This window comes from Engystomops pustulosus, chromosome 1 (genome assembly GCF_040894005.1).
Source record: "Engystomops pustulosus chromosome 1, aEngPut4.maternal, whole genome shotgun sequence".
NCBI classification, from domain to species: Eukaryota; Metazoa; Chordata; class Amphibia; order Anura; family Leptodactylidae; genus Engystomops; species Engystomops pustulosus.
In genome coordinates, this window is record NC_092411.1 from 239,893,743 (window position 1) to 239,918,844 (window position 25,102).

Below are 25,102 nucleotides of genomic sequence, written 5' to 3' on the forward strand. Positions count from 1 at the left end.
CGACATATTCTTTGCAGGACATCCACTTTATCTTTAAAATGTCCCTTGTCAATAATAGCAGAGTGTAAAGTATGTATTGTTTTTATACTATATGTTCCTTCTTCTAGGCATGATCTCCTACACAGAGTATCTCTTCCTTCTCTGCATATTAACAAGTAAGTGATTCTTCCAATTCTAGTTCTTTTTCACACGTTTTGTTCTTATCACCTTCTTTCCTTCCCTCCTAATCTGCTTTTCTGTAGGATATCTCTGCTTAATTCCATTTTGCTAGTGAGGCAGACAGAAGCACATGTGCCATATTACATATACATATAGGGCTTTTATTCCAGAAAACTAGTGTAGAAGCCCTGAAATAATCAAAATCACTAGCGAACCACCAGTAATAACCTGTACACCATCTCCACGCCAAGGGGGCATGGACGGGTGTGGCTGGCATAGAAATATACACTCCGCATGGGTTGTTAATCTCCCCCTGAAGCTCTATGTAGGAGGTATTGGGAGCACTTAGGAACAGCTAGGTCTATCCCGAGCAGCTAAAATTCTTCAGCAAACTCTCAGGCAAGGCTGGAGAGATGAGAGCTGCTGGGAAATGAAGACTATGAGTCACATAATGACCATGTATACACACACTGCAAAGTTCGTTAAAAATACGCTTTAAGAATAGAAATACTTAGCTGAACAAAAATTAAAGCATTCAGGTTTTTGTTATATTAAAAATTAAAGCCTGCAAAATGGGGAAAAAAAGTATTACACGCCCTTCAGGCCTTGTTAGCTTGTGATGAGTTAATCTTGTATGGCTAATTGAGAAGCTATCAGTACACACACTGCCCCATAAAGCAACAGCAGCTTTAGCCATAAGAGTCAGATAATCCACCTAATTAACCTCAGGAAAGACAACCTTATCTTCTGCCTGTAAACTTTACATACATTTTGAATGTTTTTAAAATTTGTATTATTAAAAAAATAGATTTTTCAGCATGAATAGGATTTCGTACAACTTTTGACATGTTATAGAAATGGGTGGCTATGAATCAATAATGTTTTTTTTAATAAACCAGCAGCAGAAATCTCTGTGAAGCAGGGGGGGTGGATTAAAACTGCGATGGACCCTGGGTTGTGTGAATATTATAACCCCTACATATGGTACTAGAATCAATCTTTTTGGGAAATGGAGGATACGTCCCTTCCGCCTGCTTTTAATCAGCGCTCTCCAGCGCTACGCCAGGCGGGCATACGTTCATGTTAATGCACCCTAAGTCATATCCCACTGTATATACACTGCTGAAAAAAATACAGGGAACACTCAAATGGTGGAACCAAGATCTGAATCTGAATCAAATATTCTCATTGAATACTTTGTTTTGTGCAAAGTTGAATGTGCTGACAGCAAAATCCCAAAAATATCATCAATGGAAATCAAATTTATTAACTAATAATGGCCTGGATTTAGAGTCACCTGCAAAATTAAAGTGGAAAAACACATTACAGGCTGATCCAACTTTGATGTAATGTCCGTAAAACAAGTCAGTTTTAGACTTAGTATTGTGTGTGGCCTCCACGTGCCTGTATGACCTCCCTACAATGCCTCGACAATCCACATGTGGCTCAGGTACTTCAGCTCATCCAGGGTGGCACATCAATGCGAGCTGTGGTAAGAAGGTTTTTCTGGGACGTGGAGGGGGCCACAGGAGGGCAGCAACCCAACAGCAGAATTTCTACCTTCGCCTTTGTGCAAGGAGGAACAGTAAGAGCACCTCCAAATGTGCATGTGTCTGCACAAGGGTTAGAAAGCGACTCCATGAGTATGGTGTGAGGGCCTGACGTCCACAGATGGGGGTTGTGCTCATAGCCCAACACCGTGCAGGACGTTTGACATTTGCCAGAGAAAACCAGGATAGGCTAATTCGCCACTGGAGCCCGTTGCTCTTCACAGAGGAAAGCAGATTCACACTGAGCACATGTGACAGAGTATAGAGAGGCTGTGGAGAGTGATCTGCTGCCTGCTACATCCTTCAACGTGACAGGTTTGGCAGTGGATCAGTTATGGTGTGGCATTTCTTTGGCGGGCCGCACAGCCCTCCATGTGCTCGCCAGAGGTAGCCTGACTGCCATTAGGTACCAAAATAAGATCCTCAGACCCCCTGTGAGACCATATGCTGGTACGGTTGTCCCTGGATTCCTTCTAATGCAGGACAATGCTAGACCTAATGTTGCTGGAGTGTGTCAGAAGTTCCTGCAAGATGAAGGCATTGTACCTATGGACTGTCCTGCTCATTCCCCAGAACTGAATCCAATTGAGCACATACGTTACATCATGTCTCTCTCCATCCATCAACGTCACGTTGCACCACAGACTGTCAAGGTTTGGGAGGAGACCTCAGGAGACCATCCACAACCTTATGATGAGATGAGGTGTTGTAGGGTGGTCATATAGGAATGTGGATGCCACACAATACTGAGCCTCATTTTGTCTTGTTTTACAGACATTTGATTAAAGTTGGATCAGCCTGTCATGTGTTTTTACACTTTAATTTTGTGCAAAATCCAGACCTGAATTGGTTGATAAATTTGATTTCCATTGATGATTTTTTTTTTTGTCCTTGACTCATTTGAGTGAGTTTTTTTGAGCCGTGCACAGTGGGATATGTCATCCAGTTCGGTTACACCCTTGAAAGGGGGAGGAGGAGTAAAGATTGGCAGCAGGCTCAATAAACAAGAGGAAATTCAGCAAAGTAATTCTCCATGGAAAAATGAGGTAATAAGGAATCCAGTTAAAACATTGAAGCTTATTCCATAAGTTTAAAAGCATAATGGATCCATAGAAAAAAACTTGAACCGTTTTTGAATCATACCGATTCTTAGTGGTCTAGTCCAGTGATTTTCAACCTTTTTTGAGCCGCTGCACACTTTTTATACTTAGAAAATCCTGGGACACACCACCAACCAAAATAGCACAAAATGACACTAAAACAGTCATATTACACATATAGTTAATAATATAGATTTTAAATTTATTTTACTCCCTCAGTGTGAAACCTGTGCCTGTTTCGATAAACACAAAAGGGATATCCTGGCAGGAATGGTGGAAAGACACACACAAAGCTCTTCCTCAACAGTTCTCAGTTTCTCCCTGTTTTTAGTATATGGTGCTGATTATTATGTGGCTCATATACTGCAAAATAAAGGGGTACAACGAGAAGCACTATGGCCATGAGGCCAGAGTACAAGTGCCAGCTGATATACTCAGCATATGAGCTGGTACTTGTAGTACTCCAGCCTCATGACTATAGTATTTCTCATTGTTATATGCAGTATATGCTGGAGTACTAAAAGTACCAGCTCATATGCTGAGTATTCTGCCAACAGTTCATATACTCAGGCAAAAGCTCATATAGTCAGCATTATTGGTGGGCATTAGCTTGGCGGTGGGCAAATGCGAGAGTCTCTCCGCTCTCAGGATGATGCGCCGGACTCGGTGACGTCATTTTGTTGTGCGAGGTTCAAAGCTTGCGCATGTGTTATTGTACACGTCTCCTACATTGTAAGAAGCCGTGACTGCGCGTCGCTGCGCATTGCCGAGAAACAAAACACACGGGCACCATAGTTTGGGGAACTTTCCCCGCGGCACACCCGACCATGTGTCGCGGCACACTAGTGTGCCACGGCACACTGGTTGAAAATCACTGGTCTAATCGACTAAAAATCTGTATGATTCGAAACGCATCAGATTTTTCTATGGATCCATTATGCTTTTAATCTTATGGAATAAACTTCAATGTTTTTAACTGGATTCCTTATTACCTCATTTTTCCATGGAGAATCACTTTGCTGGATTTCCTCTTGTTTATTGAACTTCTCTGCCCCCGGCTCAGCTTCTTATTATCCGTGCAAAGACTACTTTCAGCTTCTACAGGATGTGAAGGGTGAGCCGATTGAATCCATTTTCTATTTTTCAATAATTTGCTGCTGCCTATGTTCACGGTGTTTCCCGAGTGACTTAACTGTTCTTTTATGGATAGTTACATCACTTGGATAACACCCACTACGCTCAGTGGAGGTCAAGGATGGATGCCATACTGTTGTATCCATCCGTCGGCCTCGACTGAGGATATTCATCACTCGTGAGAAAGTAGAATGGAAAGATGCTTCATTTTTCCCATGGGGCAGTCATGGATGCAACTTACACTGTGCAAACATAGGCAAAAAAGGGGGTCTCCGGCTGCCAGTATATGCCTAGGGACACGTTTAGCGTGTCCATCAGAAGTTTACTTGGCACACTCTAAACGTGTGCAAAAAGTCCTCCTAATGTATACCTCTGACAGAAGATATCACCTTTGCCATTACTTTCAAACCTTTTCCCCATGTTGGACCTAAAATATGTATCTTTTTAATAATCTTCCTTAAAACTATCTTCAGAACCTCATGCCGGATTCAAGATTGCATTCAACATGTTTGACACAGATGGGAATCAAATGGTGGACAGAGAGGAGTTCTTGGTGGTAAGTTTCATTGATCAGATACCTGATCCTGAATTTAGAAGACCAATTGCATATCTATGGTACATATCTTGTTGCAGAAGACTACACCTGATTCCAACTATTGCTTCAGCTTTTCAACAGCTTGTTCAGTATCAAAGTTTTCCCCGTACTTTAAACGTAACCACATCACAAGACATTTTTTTTTTCTCCAAGTTCTAATATCAAAAGAAAATAAAATATGTTTTGAGTCAGTGAGTAGGGCAGATTAAATGTCCAGATGTGAAAAGAGTTAATTACAGGTAAGTGGTTGAACATTAAAGGGCATCCAGCTGCCTACGAGAGGCATCCTCCACTGTTTTGATGCATGTTCCGATGGGGCTGGACAGATTAATGTTTACATGTCTTTCCTGGAAATTGGCCATTCTTTATCAGCTTCCTTTTTTTCCTATGGATAATTTCTTTTTTAACTGTATTTCAAACAGGATTGCCTGTAATCAAAGTGTAGGATATGCCTTACCCCAACATCAAAAGAAACACAGCTTAGACTTTCTCAACAAGATCAGAGAATTCTCTATTTTGGTAATATACGGTTATGTGAAGATATATAATGCTGTGATGTCGATTTAAATGGATCATGTCACAGGCTATGAAAATAAATCATTTGTTTGGATGATAATTACCCGGTATTATGTGTAAACTTCAGCCCAAAGACTCAAACATATTATCTCTTACTAAAGAGGACACAGTCTTGATGAAACAGACCTGGATTTTGCGTAGTTTTAGTGTGAAGAGTGTCAGGAAGTTTACAGCCTGCTCCCATGAAGTATACACCCTGCTCCCATGAAGTATACGGCCTGCTCCCATGAAGTATACAGCCTGCCCCCATGAAGTATACAGCCTGCCCCCATGAAGTATACAGCCTGCCCCATGAAGTATACAGCCTGCCCCAAAAAGTATACAGCCTGCCCCAAAAAGTATACAGCCTGCCCTCAGTATAATAAAAAAATAAACTTAATACTCACCCTCCGACGATACTCACCTTTGATTTGAAGTGGCGGCTCCCGGTCCTCTGCGGCGGCTTCTCTCTTCGATCTTCACGTGCCGGCAGTTGCGTCCATGCGACTTGCCAGCGGGCGCACAGTGCGATGCGGCGGTGTCGCCGCTGATGACGTCATCAGCGGCGACACCGCTACATCATATTGTGCGACTGCCGGCACGTGAAGATCGAAGAGAGAAGCCGCCGCAGAGGATCGGGAGCTGCCGCCGAGGACCAGGAGCCGCCGCCGAGGACCGGGAGCCGGATGGTGAGTATTAATTTTTTTTTTTTTATTAACTCATGTTTTTTTTTATTAACTCGTGTATAAGCCAAGATTAGGTTTTTCAGCACATTTTTTGTGCTGAAAAACTCGGCTTATACCCGAGTATATACGGTAGTTTGAAATTAAAAGATTCTGGATCTGCGAAGGGAGGAGACGAGACAACCAGAAACCTTGCCGGTCTGTCGCAGAAACTTCGCCACAATAGCTGTCTCGGAAACCTTGCCGTTTGACGCAGGAACCGCGCCACACCAGCTGTCTAGGAACGCCATTGTACAACACACGTGGCGGTAAGGATGCTAAAGTGTACATCATCCACACAATCCTCCATCTCTTCTCCGCTATGAAGAAAATTAACTAACTTGAAAAGAGGCCAGAACCAACGAACCGTGAGTGTATGACTATAATCATATAACGTTATCTATCTTCTATATTGGGCCGATCCTATTTTTTACCTACACACTGCAGATATAGGGCCCTATATTTTGCCAGTTACCAAAGACACCTCCTGGATACCTATCCCCCACTTTTTTCATTCGTACGAACCTTTTTTCACTCATATGAACTTTTTATTCATACAATCTTTTAATATTGTATATTATCAGCTCAAAATTTGATGTATTAAGTTCAAGGTAAACCTCTGATGCATCTTTAGAACGTTAGAATCTTTTAATTTCAAACTAGTTGTTGTTTGTTATCTAGACCAATTTTTTCATTACAGACGTCTGTGGGTCTGATTTTTATATGTATTTATCTGTATGTATTGTCTAGATTAAAATCACTTTAATAAGAAATCTGGATCCGATCCCTATTTGGTGCCTACCTATATACTTTTATGAATTACTTCGCTTTTTTCCCTTTTGGTGTTTGAGGGTTAAGGTAGTAGCACATAAGGACGGCCAGCTAAGTCTGATAAGTGCCACTAAAAAATTTTTCATTTCTCTCTATATTATTTGTAAAGGCAGAACTGCACCTTATCCTTCACGTATCATATATAGATCCTATTAAAGTTGGTGCAATTTTTCTCCCTACTCACTCCCCCATTTAAGGAAACCTACCACTTCGGATAGGGCTTCTAAGCAGCAAATGCCGTGCACCAGCTCAGGGTGAGCTGGTGCCGGTGCTCATCTTCGTTATGTTCCTAAATGGTTTTAAAGCATTTAAACACTTTATTAATCTTTATATCCGAACTAGCTTCCCCGCACCGTGGTCCGCGCTACCACTTCCTATTCAGGCGCACAGACAGTCGCATGCATGGTGCGCCGAACGCGGACCACGGTGTGGGGAAGCTACTTCGAATATAAAGGAACATAACGAAGATAAGCGCCGGTACCAGCTCACCCTGAGCTGCTGCATGGCATTTGCTGCTTAGAAGCCCTATCCGAAGTAGTAGGTTTCCTTTAAAGTAAATTTACCACTTCCCCGTGTGGTAGATTTACTATTAACGCTGCTGGGTAGATCATAGAAATAAATGTTTATTATGGGCATTGCTCCTGCAGATGACTTTTAAAAGAGCTTAAATTTTGATGCAAATGAATCTCAGGGGCTTTGCGGGCGTCACCAGAGCCCTTTCAGGCTTCGGGGGCTCTGGCTATACCAGTCATCTATAGGAGCAATGTAATAAATATATTTCTATGATCAACCCCATTGAAGGAGCAGAGAGGCAGCAGAGAAGTGCTCTGAGGTTCCCTTTAAAGGTTCCCTTTGAAAGTCATCTACTCAAGCAATGCTCCTAATAAACATATTTTTCTATTAATAGTTATAGTTTTACTAATTATAATCTACCGCAAGGGAAAGTGGTAGATTTCTTTTAATGCTTAAAAGATTGTTGAAAATCTCCTATGGGGCCGTGGATCAGGTGTGGAAAAAAAATGCATACTTATCCTGCTCCTGCTCCCAGCTCCCAAGTCGCTAAGGTACTTTCTCACCGGAGGTTCTGCTGGGTGATAAAACCCACTTCAGTGAATGACAAAGTGAAGCCCCCTGAAAACTAAAGTGACTTATTATCCAAGGGGGTCACTCATTGACTGAAAAAGGTCCTGTGACTCCCACAAAATCTAGTTGGGTGCAGGCCTAAAAAAAGGAATCTTTTCATTGTTTTGGTTCTCACTTTGGGCCTGGCTTCTTAGAGGATTCCTGGAAAACCCCTTTAAGTATCTAGGTAGCAGAGATATTATTGGTTGTGTAACAAGTCCTCATGTTGGAGGAGTGCTTTAGTTGTGAGTACCGATTTGTGACCAATTTGTATTTTATAAAAATGGCCAGGCTAAACATTTTATACCAACACTGTGTAGTGGTCACAAAAGGTTATTGCAGGTTAAATGAATGGAAGTGCATTGGATAGTAGGTGTGGACTCCTGTACTTTTTAACCAAATTGGCGTTTGGCCACCTACAAGTGCGTTATCCCCAAATATTTCCTGTTTATCCTCTCACGTCTGTACAGGGATTTTCCCTGTATGTAGGTGACTGGTGTGAGTAGCTTAGCAGGCCAGAGAGACACCAACTGCTGCCAGTGTTATAAGATGCTAAGCTGCAGTACCTCAGTTCAGCCACTACATTAAGTATGGAGTTGTGTGCTTCCAGCACTATTCTTTTTTCAGCTACTGATATTAATGCCCTAATATTTTTAGCCCACAAAACCCATTTAACACCATTCTTATTAACTTGAATTAGTCGTCTACATTTATTTTTTGTTCATGGTCAAGACTGCAGACACGTGGAAGGAAGCAAATCTTTTCCCGATGACTAAGAACTATCAAGTGCAGAGTCTGGGCAGGGTTATTAATGGTGGTGTTGAACTTGGTGTAATTGTCATGCCAAAAATGTGTGGAAATTCCTGAACAGCTGACAGCTTAGTGTTGGCACCGCTCCCACACAGAAATATGTTGACTTCCAGAAGCCAGGAAAGATTACAGACTCTTCCCATAATAAACAGCCCAGCAGTTCTAGTGTGACTGTGAAATGCTGGATGAAGGTCTTCAGGGTAATCGTACATACAGGACAACACAGCCTCCAGATGGTGTTTAGGTTTCTCAAGATCGCTTGCTTTAGGGTGTTAAGTAAAATATAACAAACATATGAGACAAATGATCTACATTAATGGTTTCATATCAAGAGAAGACTCCCAGGACCATACAGTTTATGTCCATATCTTTTATAAGGGAACCAGATGATATCTTTCACCTGCCAACCTTAGAGTATAGAGATGTTATGGGGTGGCACTTACTTTTGGGGTGGATAGTCATTCTATGTATCATCAGCAATCTCAAAAATACCTTTCTCAGTGAATCTGGAGAATCGGCTATGAGAAATACAGGATTAAAGGGGTTTTCCATGTTTTTTTAAATTTTATATGTGGCTTAAGGGAGGCTATACAAACAAGAAAAAACTTGTACTTGTACCTCCACCGTTGCTCCCATTCTCCCTTGACGCTCCCATCATTTGGGTTTTTCTATACTTCAGGAAATAGGCAGCACTCCAAAGTTCAGGTGAAATAAAGGAGGGTGCAACATAGAATAAAGACACCCCACTTTGTTCACCTGAACTTTCGAGTTCTACCTATTTCTTGAAGTATATACTGAAGACTATGCTGTCTAGGAGGGATTTGCACTGTGCTGCTCTGAAATTTCCTTATTGGGGGTTTTCTATGCTGTGTGCCATGTCTCATGCTGAAGTTCTGTTGTACTGGTTTTGTTCTTTAAAGGGGCTGGCTTCTGCCCGACCACTGCTGCATGCCTGCTACACATTGAAACTGATGCTGTAACAGGCGCGCAGCAGTGGTCGGGATGGGAGCACCAGTTTTGTAAACAATCAGAAGCCGTCAGGGCCTGGCAGAGTCATAGGAGAACGGGAGCGCTGGAGGAGGCGAGTATAAGTTTTTTGTTTATATATCTCCTCAAGCTGTATATAAAAGCCTGAACAATCCATTTAAAGAACAAAAACAGTAAAACAGAAGTTGAGTATGAGACATAGTACAACCCTTGTTCTTTCCCTTATGTGAGGTGGTTACCGGGGCCCATTGATAATACTTCCCTGCTACCACCTCTGAGGTCTAAAACTGGAATCCTATCAGTCCAAGAACACCCGTATTACAGCTAATAGATGAAACATTTTCTATTTTACTGTTAATTATTGCCATTATGCCAAAAAATCACAAATTCCCATGGCACTAAGGTGAGAACTTTTTTGATTAACTGGTCCCCAAAGGTCAGTCCCTCCTCTTATTTTCACATATTGATTGAGTATCGTTCCGCATTGTAAGGTGTGCTCCGTCCATAAACATCCAGCTCATGTTCCTTTTGTCTAACAAATACAGTAAAACAGCTGCTGAAACTTCATTGCCACAATTTCCACACTAAAGGAGCTGGTGAAACTTGGGAATGTCCTATGATCCCAGGCAAATGGGAATTTTACTTTATTGATAGTGCTGAGCTTAATGTATGGGTATTCTTTGGCTATCCTGTTGTTTGTATGAACAATACGGAACAGTCTTTATAATATGTTATCAAAATTTCTAAAAACATTCCTAAAAATATTAGTCAGCAATTTTACCTTTCTTGGTTAAGAACATCTTTACTTCTTGCATCCACAGAGGCACATAAATGTATGATAGTTATAGTAGTATTTGTTGTATTGCTTATGTGTGGTATAAATAATATCCAATTTTTTATGTCAAAATATTTTTGTTTTTTGTCAGAGGCTAACTGTGATTTTTTTTCTCTGAAGGGCTGTGCCCACCAAAGAGCCCGTAACACCTTATCCATCATCTGCCCATCTCCCCAAAGGGTCCAGAGTCTCTGCCACTTGATGCCACCCAGCTCCCTCCTCCTAGGTTCATAAAACCTTTGCCACCTATTTTTCTTAACTGGTAATACCTCACAAAGCCCTTGACCATTTACCTTTTCTTGGGTAGAATGGGCGTACTACCAAGTGTAACTGTGGCATAGTGACCCTACTGGAAAAAATATTCTTGTTGCAATTTCCACCCTACTCATATGTAATCTGTTAGCATACTAGGGCTCAAATACTCATCTATAGTCAGTCCGTGAATCACATACCCTGCTGTATCCATTTTCTGGGGATGGGACTCCATACATCATAGTGCTATAATTTACGGAGTCCCATCTTTCCTACTAAACAGCAACACTGACACTGTACTTATGATTATAGCAGGAAAAAGGGACTTCATGCATCATATATCACTGTGGTGTACGTGGTCCCATCCCTGGCACTGGGCTTACTCCGTAAAACAGAACACATCATGGACCAACCACTGCCGTGTGTTATGGCCTTAAAGGGGTATTCCCATCTGGGCATTTACATTTAATTAAATTCATTTGCCATATGTAAACATTTCTTCAATTGGATGTTATTAAAAATAATGTTCCCGCGTGAAGATAATTTCTCATAAATGTAGTTATTCTTGTCCCTTAGAAACGAGATTGCTTCCTCGGATACGACCACGTCATACTCTAGCAGCGGTGGACAGACTTGCGCTATAGAGTCCTGCCGGACCACCAGGATTCAGCAATCATTACCACAGGACGGCTGTAGGACCAGCAGTAACTCCCGGAAATTTTATATACAATAACCTTTTGTTTCTTTGTGCACTCAATCCATCAGAGGTGGCCGTATCCGAGGAAGCTATCTCGTTTCTAAGGGACAACATGGCTACATTTATGAGAAATTATCTTCACACAGGAACATTTTTTTTAATAACATCCAATTGAAGAAATGTTTATATATGGCAGATTAATGAAACTGATTGTGAGTGCCCAGACGAGAATACCCCTTTAATCTTAAGAAGTTTTATTGGGACCCTTTAAAGTACTACAATCAGATTTATAAAAAAAGCTGTACCCCTAATAGTAAAGACCCAACATCTAATTAAACTTTTAGTTATTCAAGATCCTCAAGGGTTTTTCTTTAAAAATTCATATAATTATCTCTATAATTTAATTATTTTTTAGATTACCTTTCTCATTACTGTATAGGGGTATTCTCATCAGGGCATTGACATTTAATTTAATTCACATGCCATATTGATACATTTCTTTATTTGGATTTTAAGAAAAATTTCCCATATGTTCCTGTAGAAACAAGTAAGCTGTCCTTGGAAACAACCACCGCTGCTGGAGTGATTGCACCAAATAGTTTTTGCATATGAAATGTCCTGCAGTCGTCCTGTGATAATGGATGCTGAATCCAGGTGGTCAAGCACGGCTCATTAGCACATATCTGGCCACCACTGTGATTGGGGGTGGTTGTATCTAAAGACAGCTATTTTGTTTCTAAAATGGCTTCACTTATAGGAAATTATCTTCACACAGGTACATATTTTAATAACATGCAATTGAAGAAATGTGTATACATGAAAGCCCAGATGGAAATATCCCTTTTAGGCGTGATAGCCAGAAAACATTTATTGAAATGTAGATATCCATAGGATATTGCCCTATACAAGAGTGGAATTCATAAAGTGATGTTGCTGGAGCTTTTATCCAAGTCCAGATGAACTTTTTTGGTCCAAGTGAAGATAGTGTAGACCAATGTGGTAAAAAAGAACTTCAGATAAATTGGAGCACTACACATATTGTATTATATTTTTGCTTAAAAATGATGTTGATGCTGACATAAAGTTGGTTGCTTTTACATTCAAAGAGTTCTCTCGCCAGTAAATAGTTTGATGTTCAGGTATGATGTAGGTGGCCAACATGAACAGTAATCCTAGCAGTCTAACCTGGATGAACCTGTGTGTGGCCAGCTTTATGAATAATCTCCAGGCCAAGCTCGGTAACCTTTGGCTGTCCAGGTTACAATGACGTGGATGTTGAGCGATCAAGACGTCTAAGTTTAGTGTCACCTTCCTTTGAAGAGATAATGCATGAAAGGGATGTATGTAAAAAACTACAATGGCCACGTCTGAATGGAAGTAAATTAGCTACATCTAAGTCACCCAACAGTGACCGAGCACTGTCCCTGATGTCTGTAATACAAGACGTCTAAAGAGCTAAGGAAAAGACAGCTATCAGGAGCTGAATGGCTCAGACGTGGAAGCTGACAAACCCAAAAATGTTCTGTGGCAGTAAATGAACTCTGAAAAAGAGAAAGAAAAGGATCATTTGTTTGGGATTGATGGATAATGACGGTTTTGAGGAATGTGAAAAAGAAACATTCTTGGGGCTTTCATGGAAGATGGCAATTTATAGAGAGGTTCCTAAAACCATCACTTTAAAAGCTAAGCATGAGGTGATGGGATTCCACAAGTGTGTTGTATATATTACACGAAATAGAGAGACAAGGAAAACTTACTAAACCAACAGCCAGTTCTCTACAGCTCATTCCCAAGTGACAACCTCATCACAATTTTACATCAGAAAGTAGAAAAGATGTAACCTTATGCACGCTTGTCAGCACCATGGACCTGATGTACAGGTTACGGCTAACTGGTTCTCCGGACCACCTTCTAAGCTACATTAGTAAACCAAAACTATTTACTCCTGATACTTTAGACTGTAAATAATGACAGTAAGGCTACATTCACGCGAACGTACACCGCAATGGGCTCACGGTGCCCTACGGGAGCGGTACGGTACAGTACATGTGCGGCACCGCACCATTCCGTGTCCGGGAGAAAATGAGGACATGTCCTATCTTTCTCCGTAGTACGGTGCCGTGTGCCATATATTACTATGGAGAGGGCCGGGGGAGAGCAGCGCTCACCTCCTCCTACTCTCCCCAGCGCCAATGTAGTACGGCGGGCATACATCGTGTACATGTAGCCTAATCCAACAGTTTTGCATGTAACAAGTGCTCTGGGGGTTGTGTAATAGCCTGTCTATTCGGAGACTGGATGGGCTCTAGGTTTACAAATAAGGAACTTTTGTATATGGAGATCAATGAGGAAGAACCCTGCATTTGACCCATGACTGTGAATAAGAGTCAGTTCACACCTGCATCAGGTTTTTCCAATACACTCTCCGTTTTTTTGGACAGAAACAAAAAAAATGGAAGGCCTCCCTTTCCCCATTGACTTCAATGTGTGGAAGAATAACTTTCGTTATGCTTCCAATATTAACAGCAGAAAAAAAGATCAAGGCTGGTGCACTATTTTTTTCACTAGTTGGTAAGGGAAAGGGGAACGGAGCCTGCAGAACAGAACATTTTCCCTATGGGTAGGATGATGAGCTACCAGAACTTCTCAAGGAAATTTCAGCCATTTTTCAGGGGCCTTGGGGACTGAAACAAGATCAACTGAGCTCCACTGTGGATCCTATATTAAAAGGGGTTATCTATATGGGGCAATTGTTGCACATATATACAGTATATACTTACTGTCATGCAGTCTTCGTATCCCGGGTCCAGTAACTGCTAACCACATAAGGGAAGTAGACAGCAGTAAGTAGACCTGAGAGATTTCTAGTTCTTCCATTTTGCTGCCCCCTCCTGACATTTATCTGAGCTGCTGAGGGCGCGTTCACACGTTGCGCTTTCGTCGCGTTCATAACGCGACGCTAGCGCACAGGGGGCGGAGTTTGGGGAGCGATCGCATATGCGTTTCCCGGGAAACGCATGCGATTGATAACCCGATCGCATGCGTTTCTCTGGAAACGCATATGCGATCGCCCCAAACTCCGCCCCCTGTGCGCTAGCGTCGCGTTATGAACGCAACGAAAGCGCAACGTGTGAACGCGCCCTCACTCAGCTGTTTACTGTAGAAGATGTGCATGCCCTCAATTCTTCAGTGTGTCAGGTCAGGTGGCCGGGTCCCCTGACACTCCGGGCCCTGTAGCAGCTATGGATGCTACCCCTGTAGTTACACCCCTGCATTTGGGAAAAGTCAAATAATAATTTATGATGACCATGATTTAAAGAAAGTTGTCTTTACATAAGAGAATTTGTGTCAGTATATGCATTAATATTTGTGATCTAAAACCAGAGAATACATAGATTTATATCTCCGTCTTCTGCCTTCTTGAAACATTACTGATACAATACTAATGTAAAACACTGTCGGTAATAAATTGTGAAAAGTCAATCATTTTATTTCGGATCTTTTTTCTTTTCTTTTTTTTTTATTTATTTATTTATTTATTTTGTTAATACACTATTGTCTTATAAACTTATATTGTATTTATTAAAGAAAAATAAAAGTTGCACATTCGTTAAGTAATGATTTGTACCGCACAGCAAAAGAATCTTACGGACATAGAAAAATCTTAATCATTTAATTGAATTGTGCTGACAGTATGAAAAAAGATCTGTAGGTATGCTCGGTGCCTACTATGCAGACAAATGACTCGGTGTGGAGAGATGATATTCGAGTTGCTGGTTCTCAGCAGAGTATTTCCCCAGATTAACACAGCTTCCTACAGAATACTAATTCCGACCAACTTCAGAGTCTTAGGTATGAGTAGTTGGAAGCAAGTCACACCCATACACTGCCATCTTTACACAATGATGATTTATACATAGTGAAATGTATTGATATCAGGAAAGACTCAATGTAAGTTGCTGTACAGTTTAACATAACATAGTACAGTTTGTGTTTTTTTTTTTACTTTTTTTGATTTTCTAGTAAGTTGAAATTGTACAGAATTTTTACAAAAATAAATTTTTTATAAAATTATATGGTGTGGGAGATTTGGCCCAGTATAGACCGTGGTAGCGGGTTGCTGTGATACAGTTCACGACAGTGACACCAAAGTACAGTCCAAAACAGGTCTAGCCTGTGTTTATTTCAGCAGGAACAAAATAAAACAGCCTTAACATTCAGGCATCAAAACAAAATAATATCCTACCCGTCAGGGTGCTAACTAAACAATGGTTCTCTGACTCACCACTAACAAAAACACTTTTGCTGCTCCAGGCACAGAGGTCAAGGCTGCGTGCTCTCCAGCCTCCTTCCAGAGAGACAACACTTCCAGCTCTGCTGAGCGGTTTTATTAGGCTGATTGGGCTGCTCCCATCACCTGTGTCCAAGGTGCTGGACACAAACCTCAGCACTAAGGCCTTGCATAATAGCAAAACCTAGGGGAAACATACCGCCCATCCACAGTTAACCCCTTCAGTGTCTCACAATGGGCTCAATTTTTTGTACAAAGAACTTGATATTTCCAGGAAAACCCAAATAGCACGCCTATACTCGGATCCGGCAGCGTGAAATACATGTAATAACGCTGTTATTTTACAATATATGGTGTACAATAGCTTTATTTGTTTTCCAGTTACAGGAAATATTCAGAAAGAAAAATGAAAAGAAAGAACGAAAAGGAGAAGAGGAGAAGTGTGCTCAACTGGTAACGTTGTATTATGTATTGTATTATGGTCTCGACAATATGATTAAGTGTAGATGGAACAACTGTAATTGTGGAAGACAATAGACTTACTGAGGTTGGTGAACTAAAGGGGTTCTCATACTGAAGTTTGTTTTGGTATGTTGATGAAGGGTTAAGGAAGGGAAGTGTCTTTTAAGGAAATCTACCATCAAAATCAAGCATGGAACACTTACTAATAAGTCCACGCACCGTGACCTTGGTAATCTTGTTATATTTGTTATTAATAAAATAAACGTTTAAAATGATGCTAATGAGCCCCAAGGACTCTGGGGGTGTTATCAGAGGCCCTCTGTACTGCAGCTTCACAGGCTGTCACACTGTTCAAAAACACTTCCCCCTTCCACTGTGTGCTGAAACAGAGGGAGGAGCTCAGTCCTGAGCAAGCAGCCGGGGGTGTAAGACAGTATAACAGTCAGTAAAGCCTGATCACAGAGTTGTTAGGGTAGCCCCTAAGGTGTATTAGCATAATTTTAAAAGTTGATTTTAAAAGGAAGGAGACTGTGGCTAACAAATGTAAAAAGATAAGTAAGTGTCCCTGGTTTATCATGCTTGATTTTCATGGTAGATGTATTAAAGAAGCTCAGCCGGAAGTTCTGGCTGTTCTGTGACCCACTTTGACCAATCAGTGGCCTTCCTAGGCAACAGGATATCACTTCCTTTTCTGTCACAAGTGATGTTTTGTGATTGATGAAGACTACTGACCGGCCTAAACTGCACCTGTGGCCTACTGCATTTGTGACTGCTGAATGACTGGCAGGACACAGGGGGCAATGCAGGGTAAGTACAGTTTTTTTGGCACCCCCTGTCCCCACAGGAGTTTTCAAGAATTCCTAGAAAACCCTTTTAATATCCACTGCAATCCCGAACAGGACAATATAACCTTAGCCTGTATTTACAATCATTGGTGTGCAAAAATTCTGGTGTAAAGGACCGTTTTTTTCATATAGAATTTTTTTATTGGTAATCTGGATTTATTCCAATCTTCCTATGCCCATGTCTACCAGACGCACAAGCCATGCTCCTGAGAGTAGACCAAGAGGACAATAAGTGTGGTCCAGAAAATGTCGTAACTGATCTGCAATCTCAAATTTTGCTGCCATTTTAGCCAAGTCCGGAACCAAGTTTTTTTTCTATTGTCCTTTAAATTTATTATCGGGGTTGTGGTTTTGTAAATTAACCCTACTCTTTATAGTAAATATGGGCTGATGTCTGCTACTGTGGGTCCACTGAGACTTCCTTCTCACTCCAGGTTGTCATTGGGGTTCTGCTGAATTTTAGGCTCCACCATCACGTTTTTAGGTTTGGGTTTTTATGTAATGTTTTTTAAAAGATTAGTAAGGAGAGAGATCTCGGCTGCATACACGCATAGTATTGTACGTCATCATTGTAATTATTATGTGGAAACCTGCCGTCATTCTATAAACTGGTTCCTTTTGTTGCACATTGTTTTTCAGAAGCTTTTGTTTGCTCAATGTACAATAGGACAGATGTGTTATCTCAGATGGGATTAGCATTTATGCTCCAGTTATTTTGTACAGTAGGAAAAGCCAAATAAAAACCTTTCATTTGGAGCAAACATTCTATGTTAGTAAAACCGGTGGAGAATGTCTTTAGATATTCCATGAGACGTTTCTTCCATTAGTGTTATCAACGCCAAAATCCATGGTTATTACAATAAAATAAATTCTTCCAAATGTAGGATGTATAAAGTTCCCTGTGGATTCACAAGAAGACAGAATCCACAGTATTTGGCTTAATTGCAAAGAAGACTTGATGTCCACCTTGGAGTGACGGGACCCACATTCTCCCTATAGATGGAGAAACTAGAGACTGCACCAAAGCCTATCACCGATTAAAGAAATCCTAAATGGATCCAGGATAGGGATGTTAATGCTTTTTGAATCTACATGATGTTTATGAATGTGTTACCTGCACCATGGGCTACCAGTCCATACAAGTGCAGTTGTCTAGTGGGTTTCTGTTTGGGACCACCCAGCATGTGTGAAGCAGCTGAGCAATGCAGCAATTAGCTAATGCTTAATAACTGCGGAAGACTGGTAACCATGGTACGGGGCAAGCAGGTAACACCACAGGGGAAAAACAACTGTGCCATAGGAATGACAAATGTCATTGCTCTCATTTACTGTAAGGGAATCCGCTTCCTTCTCTCACAATCATTGTGCAACCTAGTATTTTTTGTATTTGTCTCTTCTGTTTAGCAAAAATATACATATAGAGGTAAATTTATCAAAAGTGTGTGGAAGAAGTGTTCTAGTTACCCATGGAAACCAATCCGAGCTCAGCTTTGATTTTATAAACAGCTGGGGGAAAATGAAAGCTGAGCTCTGATTGGTTTCCATGGGTAACTAGAACAGGTCTCTCCGACACGTTCTTATTTTTTATTTCACTCTTACATTATAACATATAAATACTGTGTAGTCTGATCCTGCCATAATAGTCTCCTTTTCCTTTATAATATATCAAGCGTAGTAGGATGTGATCGGAGGACAGCAGGGTCAGACTACACATATAATTGGCTTTATTTATCTAGTTTCTCATGGCAACCAATCAGAGCTCAAATTCAATTTTATAAGCTGCTGAGGGAAAATGAAAGCTGGAGTTTCATTGGTTAGCATACGCAACTAGAACAATTTTGCTCTCAGACACTTTTTTGATAAAATAGTTTGTTGTCATTTCTGAGTTATTATTTTGACATCCTAAAATTTAGTATGAGCAACATCTAAATGAAGTGGTTGTTGTGTTACACCATCCCCCGGCTAGAGGAGATACAGTACGTTAGATACTCGTTAATAACCTTCTGTGAGACACTCCTCTAATAACAGAAGATCAGGCAAATGCAACATGTCCATTACATTATTCAGTGAACTTGGTTGCCTCCATGCACATTTGATCTATTTGCATATGTTGATATAATAAATTATTAAAAATTATACATAGTTCGCAAAGAGAGTATGGATAATCATTCAAAGGGTACAGTTGTATTAGATGATCCGGAAGACTTGCAGTCCTTAAACTATTAGGTTAATGTCGGCCGAACCTGACAATTTAAGGGAGATTGGTTGGCCATCTTTTTTGTATGGAAGTTTTTTAACTCTCAGGTTTTTAGGGCAGGATAATTTGAGCAACATCAACATCTCCAATCAGTTTGTTCTTAAGGGAGAGTCTGGCATCAGCCTATTCCCATCCCTCTTTGGAGAGCACATGTTCTCTATAGGTGCGGTTGCTCTTAGCCAAACAAATGTTTGGTGGACACTTGTTTGGTGGACATCTTCATTAAGTGGAATACTCGCTGGCCCAACAAGTGTTTGATGTACATCTGCCTATTGTGTAATGATCTCCAGTTGCTAAATTAGAAAATCACTGGGCGTTTTTAGAGATTTATGACCCTGTATTCATCAGACACACCTCATATACATAACCCCATATGGTAAAGAAAGGTTTTTCTTTCAGCTCAAAAAACAAGGAACACTCGGTCCCCATTCCACCTGAGTTATAAATCCCACCATCAATTATATGTTGATGACATAACCCCATATCCTTCATGAGCTCTAGGTACACTATGGGGTGATATATAATGTAAGTAGATTCCCATTAGTAATTTCATTGATGATCTTCTACATGGTAAGTTTACATGGCTCATCCAGGGTGTCCATCTTGTTGTGAAACCAATGAAATGAAAACCGTCTCAATGGTTGTGTAATGTAAATTGTGCTCCATCCGTCTGTTTTCTATAGTCTGTAAATATTGAGAGATGTGCATGCCTTAACCTATTCTGTTTGTCTTCTTCCCTTTTATCTTGCTGTTCACGACTTGACTCTGAAATGTGACACTTCACTTGGGCCTTGTTGGTGTATGTAAGCGTCTACAACTTTATGGATACCTTGCAACAACTAACGGTGTATGTACTTTAACATGCAATGTGCAAGTTTTACTCGTGAGAACTGCTAAGTAGAACAGCTGCTCTTGTGATGATCACTCACGTTTTTATGAATTGCTTCATGTTTTATCACAGCATATGGGGCCTAATTGTTTTAGTTTCTTGCATGAATTTTTAGATTATTTCTAAGACTAATATTTTTCTCTAAAACATTGACTTCAATCTGTATTGTACAAGTCAACAAGGTTTCTGTATGAATTATGTAAGGGTTTGTCTGAACAGTTCTCTAAAACTAAGGAAGGGTGAGTCTATTTTGTGTCTGTAAAAAATGGAGGCGTGTGGGGTCAGTATTATATCCTTTTTTTTCACGTTAGACAGAAAAAAAAATGGATGGGTTTGTAATCTACTTCTTGCCCTGCCAAGTCCAGCAAATTGTTGACATGTTTAGGAAAACTTAAAGGAAACCTACCACTTGAAGTGGCAAGTTTCAGATGGAAATACCGAGCACCAGCTTAGGGTGAGCTGGTGCCGGAGCTTATTTTTGTTAGTGTTTTAAACCGCTGTATCGCGGTTTAAAACACTTTTTAAACTGTATAGCCGGCGCAGGGAGGTACGCGCTCGGCGCTTACCATGCGCGCGGCTCTCCTTCACTTCCTATGTAGCCGCGCGCACGGTAAGCGCCGAGCGCGTACCTCCCTGCGCCGGCTATAAAGTTTAAAAAGTGTTTTAAACCGCGATACAGCGGTTTAAAACACTAACAAAAATAAGCTCCGGCACCAGCTCACCCTAAGCTGGTGCTCGGTATTTCCATCTGAAACTTGCCACTTCAAGTGGTAGGTTTCCTTTAAGTTTTCCTAAACACGTCAACAATTTGCTGGACTTGGCAGGGCAAGAAGTAGATTACAAACCCATCCATTTTTTTTTCTGTCTAACGTGAAAAAAAAGGCTGACACATAGATGTAAGAAATACGGATGCGGATATGATATTGACCCCACATAGACATCACACGCCTTTAAACAGGAAACAATATAATATATATTCTAGTTCAGTTTGCAATACATAAGGTTTAACATAAGAATCAAATCAAATAAGTATATGCAGTATACACAAACAAGATTACCCATGCTAATAAATAGGTCCAACCCTGCAGCAGTGTTAGCTCATATCTCCTGGTCCCTATCCATAGGATAGGACCTAACTTGCTGATCAGTGGGGGTCTCCGTGCTAAGACCCCCACAGATCACGAAAACAAGGGGTCTGATGGGGTTCCACGTACCTACATCTGACCCCTCGTCACTCTGTCAGACTAATGGACAGACGCGCAATACCGCTCTGCTTCATTAATCTCTATTGGGCTGATGGAAATTGCCGAGTGCCAGGTTGTTTTTAGTGATCTGTGGGGGGTCTCCCGTGAATAGGGCCTAACTTTTGTTAATGGAAAAGCCCCTTTAATATCGCAACCTAAGCAAGAAACAGTAGTAGGGGCACTACAGAAAAAAGAGGGGACTACAGAAAAGGGGCACAATAAAGATGGCATTTTAGACCAAGGGCTGCAGGAAATGTGACATGAAATGGGTTGTGGTTAGATATGGACTATTTGCGGGGTACACAATTTTTTGTTTCCCAGGGACCATGTTTACCCGACCCAATCCCTGGAAGAATTTTTAGGAGCAGCTGATCCTCAGATACAAAAAAGTTGGGAACCACTGACTGAGGCCATAAAGCATTGCCTAAGCTGGTGGCCACCAGCAATATAGAGGGGGCTAGGGATTGCACGAACCATGCTGTAAAGTGTAAATTAATAGGAGGGCACCAGATATAACCAAGCACATTACTTATGTACATTGTTAACTTTTTATTGTGAACTGGAAGGTCACTTTAAGTTCACAGTCTTACATTTCTATCCAAGTCATACACCATTTATTCCAATTGAAATGTTACCAAAACCCCCTCTCAGTACCCAGTAGTGACTCCTCCAGCTGAGAGCGCGTGTAAAAGCCCGCTGCCTGCCGCTGCACGTCCCCCACATGTCAGAAGTTAGTGTTGTTGTCTCTTCTTTCTCTCTTGTCACTGGAGCGTTCCTTACAGTCCACTTTTAAGTGTTTTGGAGATTGGTATTTAATGAAGATATGTCAATATTTTCACTGTTGCTAATTACTTGTTATTTTTGTTCATTCAGATTGACATGCGTAGAATAGGACACGTCTGTCTTTCTGCTTTTCCCATAGGGATCTGTATTTATATTGTGATATTGTACAGTCCCAGCATTCCTATTGAATCACTACTTCATGCTGGCTGACAAAGGGGTTTATATCCTCCCTAAAATACTTATATTAACAGCTGAAATGCAGCAAGCAGTGATCTTTACCCTAGTAAATACACTTTATTTACTAACCCAAGAACCCTTCATCTGAGACTCATTAAAGGGGCTGTTGGCTCCTAGGTTATTTTTAAACTTAACATATGACCTTGCGGGTCAAGTTTCCTCTATCAAATACATTGCTTTCGTGGGAGAAATCTTAATTTTCATTATATTGAAATGATCCCTATGGTTTAACATAAGCATAACTACAAGATTATGTGGACCCTCTTGCACAGCTTTGATTTGGCAGTGCTCTTGTCCACTGTAAAATTAGGTAAGACAGGTTGTGCCTGACCCCAAAACCACACCCATGTGACCTGATAGATTTGAAGACAAACAAAAGTAGAAATAAAGTTATAAAAAAATCCATCTACATTTACAAACCTTTAAGTCTATTACTCCATATTATGATGATCAGATGTACAGACTTCCTTAAATCAGAATTATACTTGAGACAGAGCAACGACACAGTCCGTTTGGTGCGTCTAGTCGCAACTAAAATCCTAGGTTGTCTTGGCACTAACCATAGAACAGGCTCTCCTGACTGCAAGAGACTGCGCCTACTGTACAGCATCCCAAATGATACAAAGCATCACTCACCATTGTTTCCCCAGGTACAGAGAGTGAGCCCTGTGGGGCATTTTTAGTCCCACACTGCTCTCTTTGGCAAGTTAGTATGCATTATATCATGTTTTGCTCAGTGTCAGTGTTTTGTATATTTTGGGCCATTAGAGCCTTGGTATTGATGTGGATTTAAATCATGAATTTCCTACTGGCATTTGAACATGGGATTATCTCTATGTAAATTTTCTACTTGCCACTTGACTTTGTAAAGGGAGAGTGTGGAGGGGTTATACATTTTGGTTGTATCGGAACCATACCCTGATTTTACACGTTGATGGAAACGTGTTTTTAAATGTTTTTATGGTGTTTCGTTGTATAATTATGCTTTACAATAAAAATTGATTTCTACGTTATGTAGTGCATTATATGAACCGTGTTACACACCACTCTGGTTCTTCTTTATACTGTGGGTCAGCACTGCACACCTGTGGGCTGATAATACGGACAGCCCAAACCTGGACAGGAGGCCCTCCTTCTCTTCCCCACTCCAGCAACACAGGTCCCTAGTAGGTTTTGCAAAAACCCAGTGCAGAGACTTCTGCAACATCTGACAGATATCCTGGTTGCTTTTAGTAACAATTAGAAATGAGGTATCTTAGGCAAGCATACTCCCCATGTACCACTTCTCCAAATAATATATTAATGAGGCTTTCCTACTTAAAAGGGGAAGCACTCCAATTCCAATGCTGCCCATGTTGGCATACAGTAAAATTACTACATGGGATCCAATTCAGACACTGATAAATAAAGTGGCCATTTCTTGTGCGACAAAAGGGGACCAGGAAGCTACGGTCAACATTAACGTGATAAGTGTTAGAATATGAGTAGAAAGGGATCTTTGAAAGGAATCTGTCTGCATTTTTTACCATACAACACTATAGACACTGTAATAGCAGCTGGACTGTGAAAAGAATCATTTATATTCCGGGATTGTAGCTAGATTTAGAGCACCACTGTGATGCCCTGGTGTGTACACTGGAGATCTCTTCACTGTACTGGTGCACAGCCCCTCCCCTCTGCTGTTTGAAAACTACAACAGCTACTCAAAGGGGAGGGGAATATTTGAGGATAAAAGTCAAGCTACAATCCTTGAATACAAATGCCTTGTTCTGATACTATTAACTACATACACTGATAATAATAATAATTCTTTATTTGCATAGCTCTATACAGAGCTTACACTAAGGCGTGATTATGCCTAACACTGTCTGCAGCTTTGTATGTTCAAAACTGCTGACAGATTCAAGGGACTGTTTTTTTTATTTTTACTTTATTCTGTGCATTTTTTAAAACTATTTTCTTAGCAGGAAGCATATTTAAATAACCTTAGTATGCTTTATTCTTATTTAAATAAAATGATCACAGGCTCCCTATAAGACGTTACTGTACTTGTCCCTATTACAATACTCGTGCATGGAAACCCTTCACTAACCTGGATATTATTGATATCTAAAAACAGCAGAATATTACAGTATAAGAAGCATTAGTGTAGCTACAGAGAAAAACATGAACCTGCTTCCCCAATAAGGAATCCTTTATATTAGCCATTCAATAGGCTTCTTTGTGATCATAGATACATTGCACACTTCAACTTTCCCAGTGCTTGTAAGTAGCTACAAAGTGGTGTTCGGTGCCCCAGTATCATGTAGTTGTCAGAAAGCCAGAGCGCTAATGTGAATGCCTTTTGTTTCCATACCGCTCACTTCTGGCTTCTCTTTACTGATGTCATATAACTTCATCCATGCCAAGGCCTCGTATAGCACATTGTAATACTAGACTCAAGCTTCAATTTCCACAATGTAAATGTCCTGTGAATGCAGAAAAATGACAAACCGTACCTGTGGATCTGTTTTCTTGCCATAAGTCACTATAAATAAAGTTTTAGTCAACCTTGTTACCCGTGTGTAATCACTTCTGGCACAAAAAGCTGCTTTCAGTGGTGAATCCATAAGGGACTTTTCATGTCTCCTCTGTGGAGCATACCCATTCTTTTATATATATAGAATTCATCTTATGACAGGCTGTGCATTAATATGTTAATACATTAATTTAGGCATTTAACATAAAAAATACGACAATTCAAAT

At 40.7% G+C, this 25,102-nt stretch overlaps 1 protein-coding gene across 4 annotated transcripts in view; it reads left to right on the plus strand.

The window, feature by feature from the left end:
• The window catches only part of MICU3 (mitochondrial calcium uptake family member 3), a 92,961-nt gene that overhangs the window by 43,686 nt on the left and 24,173 nt on the right, over positions 1-25,102 (plus strand). For 2 of the 4 annotated variants that reach the window (XM_072122167.1, XM_072122183.1), the window contains exons 5-8: positions 108-155; positions 4,417-4,499; positions 16,022-16,093; positions 20,013-20,051. In XM_072122167.1, coding sequence (XP_071978268.1) covers positions 108-155; positions 4,417-4,499; positions 16,022-16,093; positions 20,013-20,051 — 242 coding nt within the window. The remainder of the gene's footprint in view (positions 1-107; positions 156-4,416; positions 4,500-16,021; positions 16,094-20,012; positions 20,052-25,102) is intronic. The other 2 variants (XM_072122175.1, XM_072122192.1) reach the window with 1 other exon arrangement.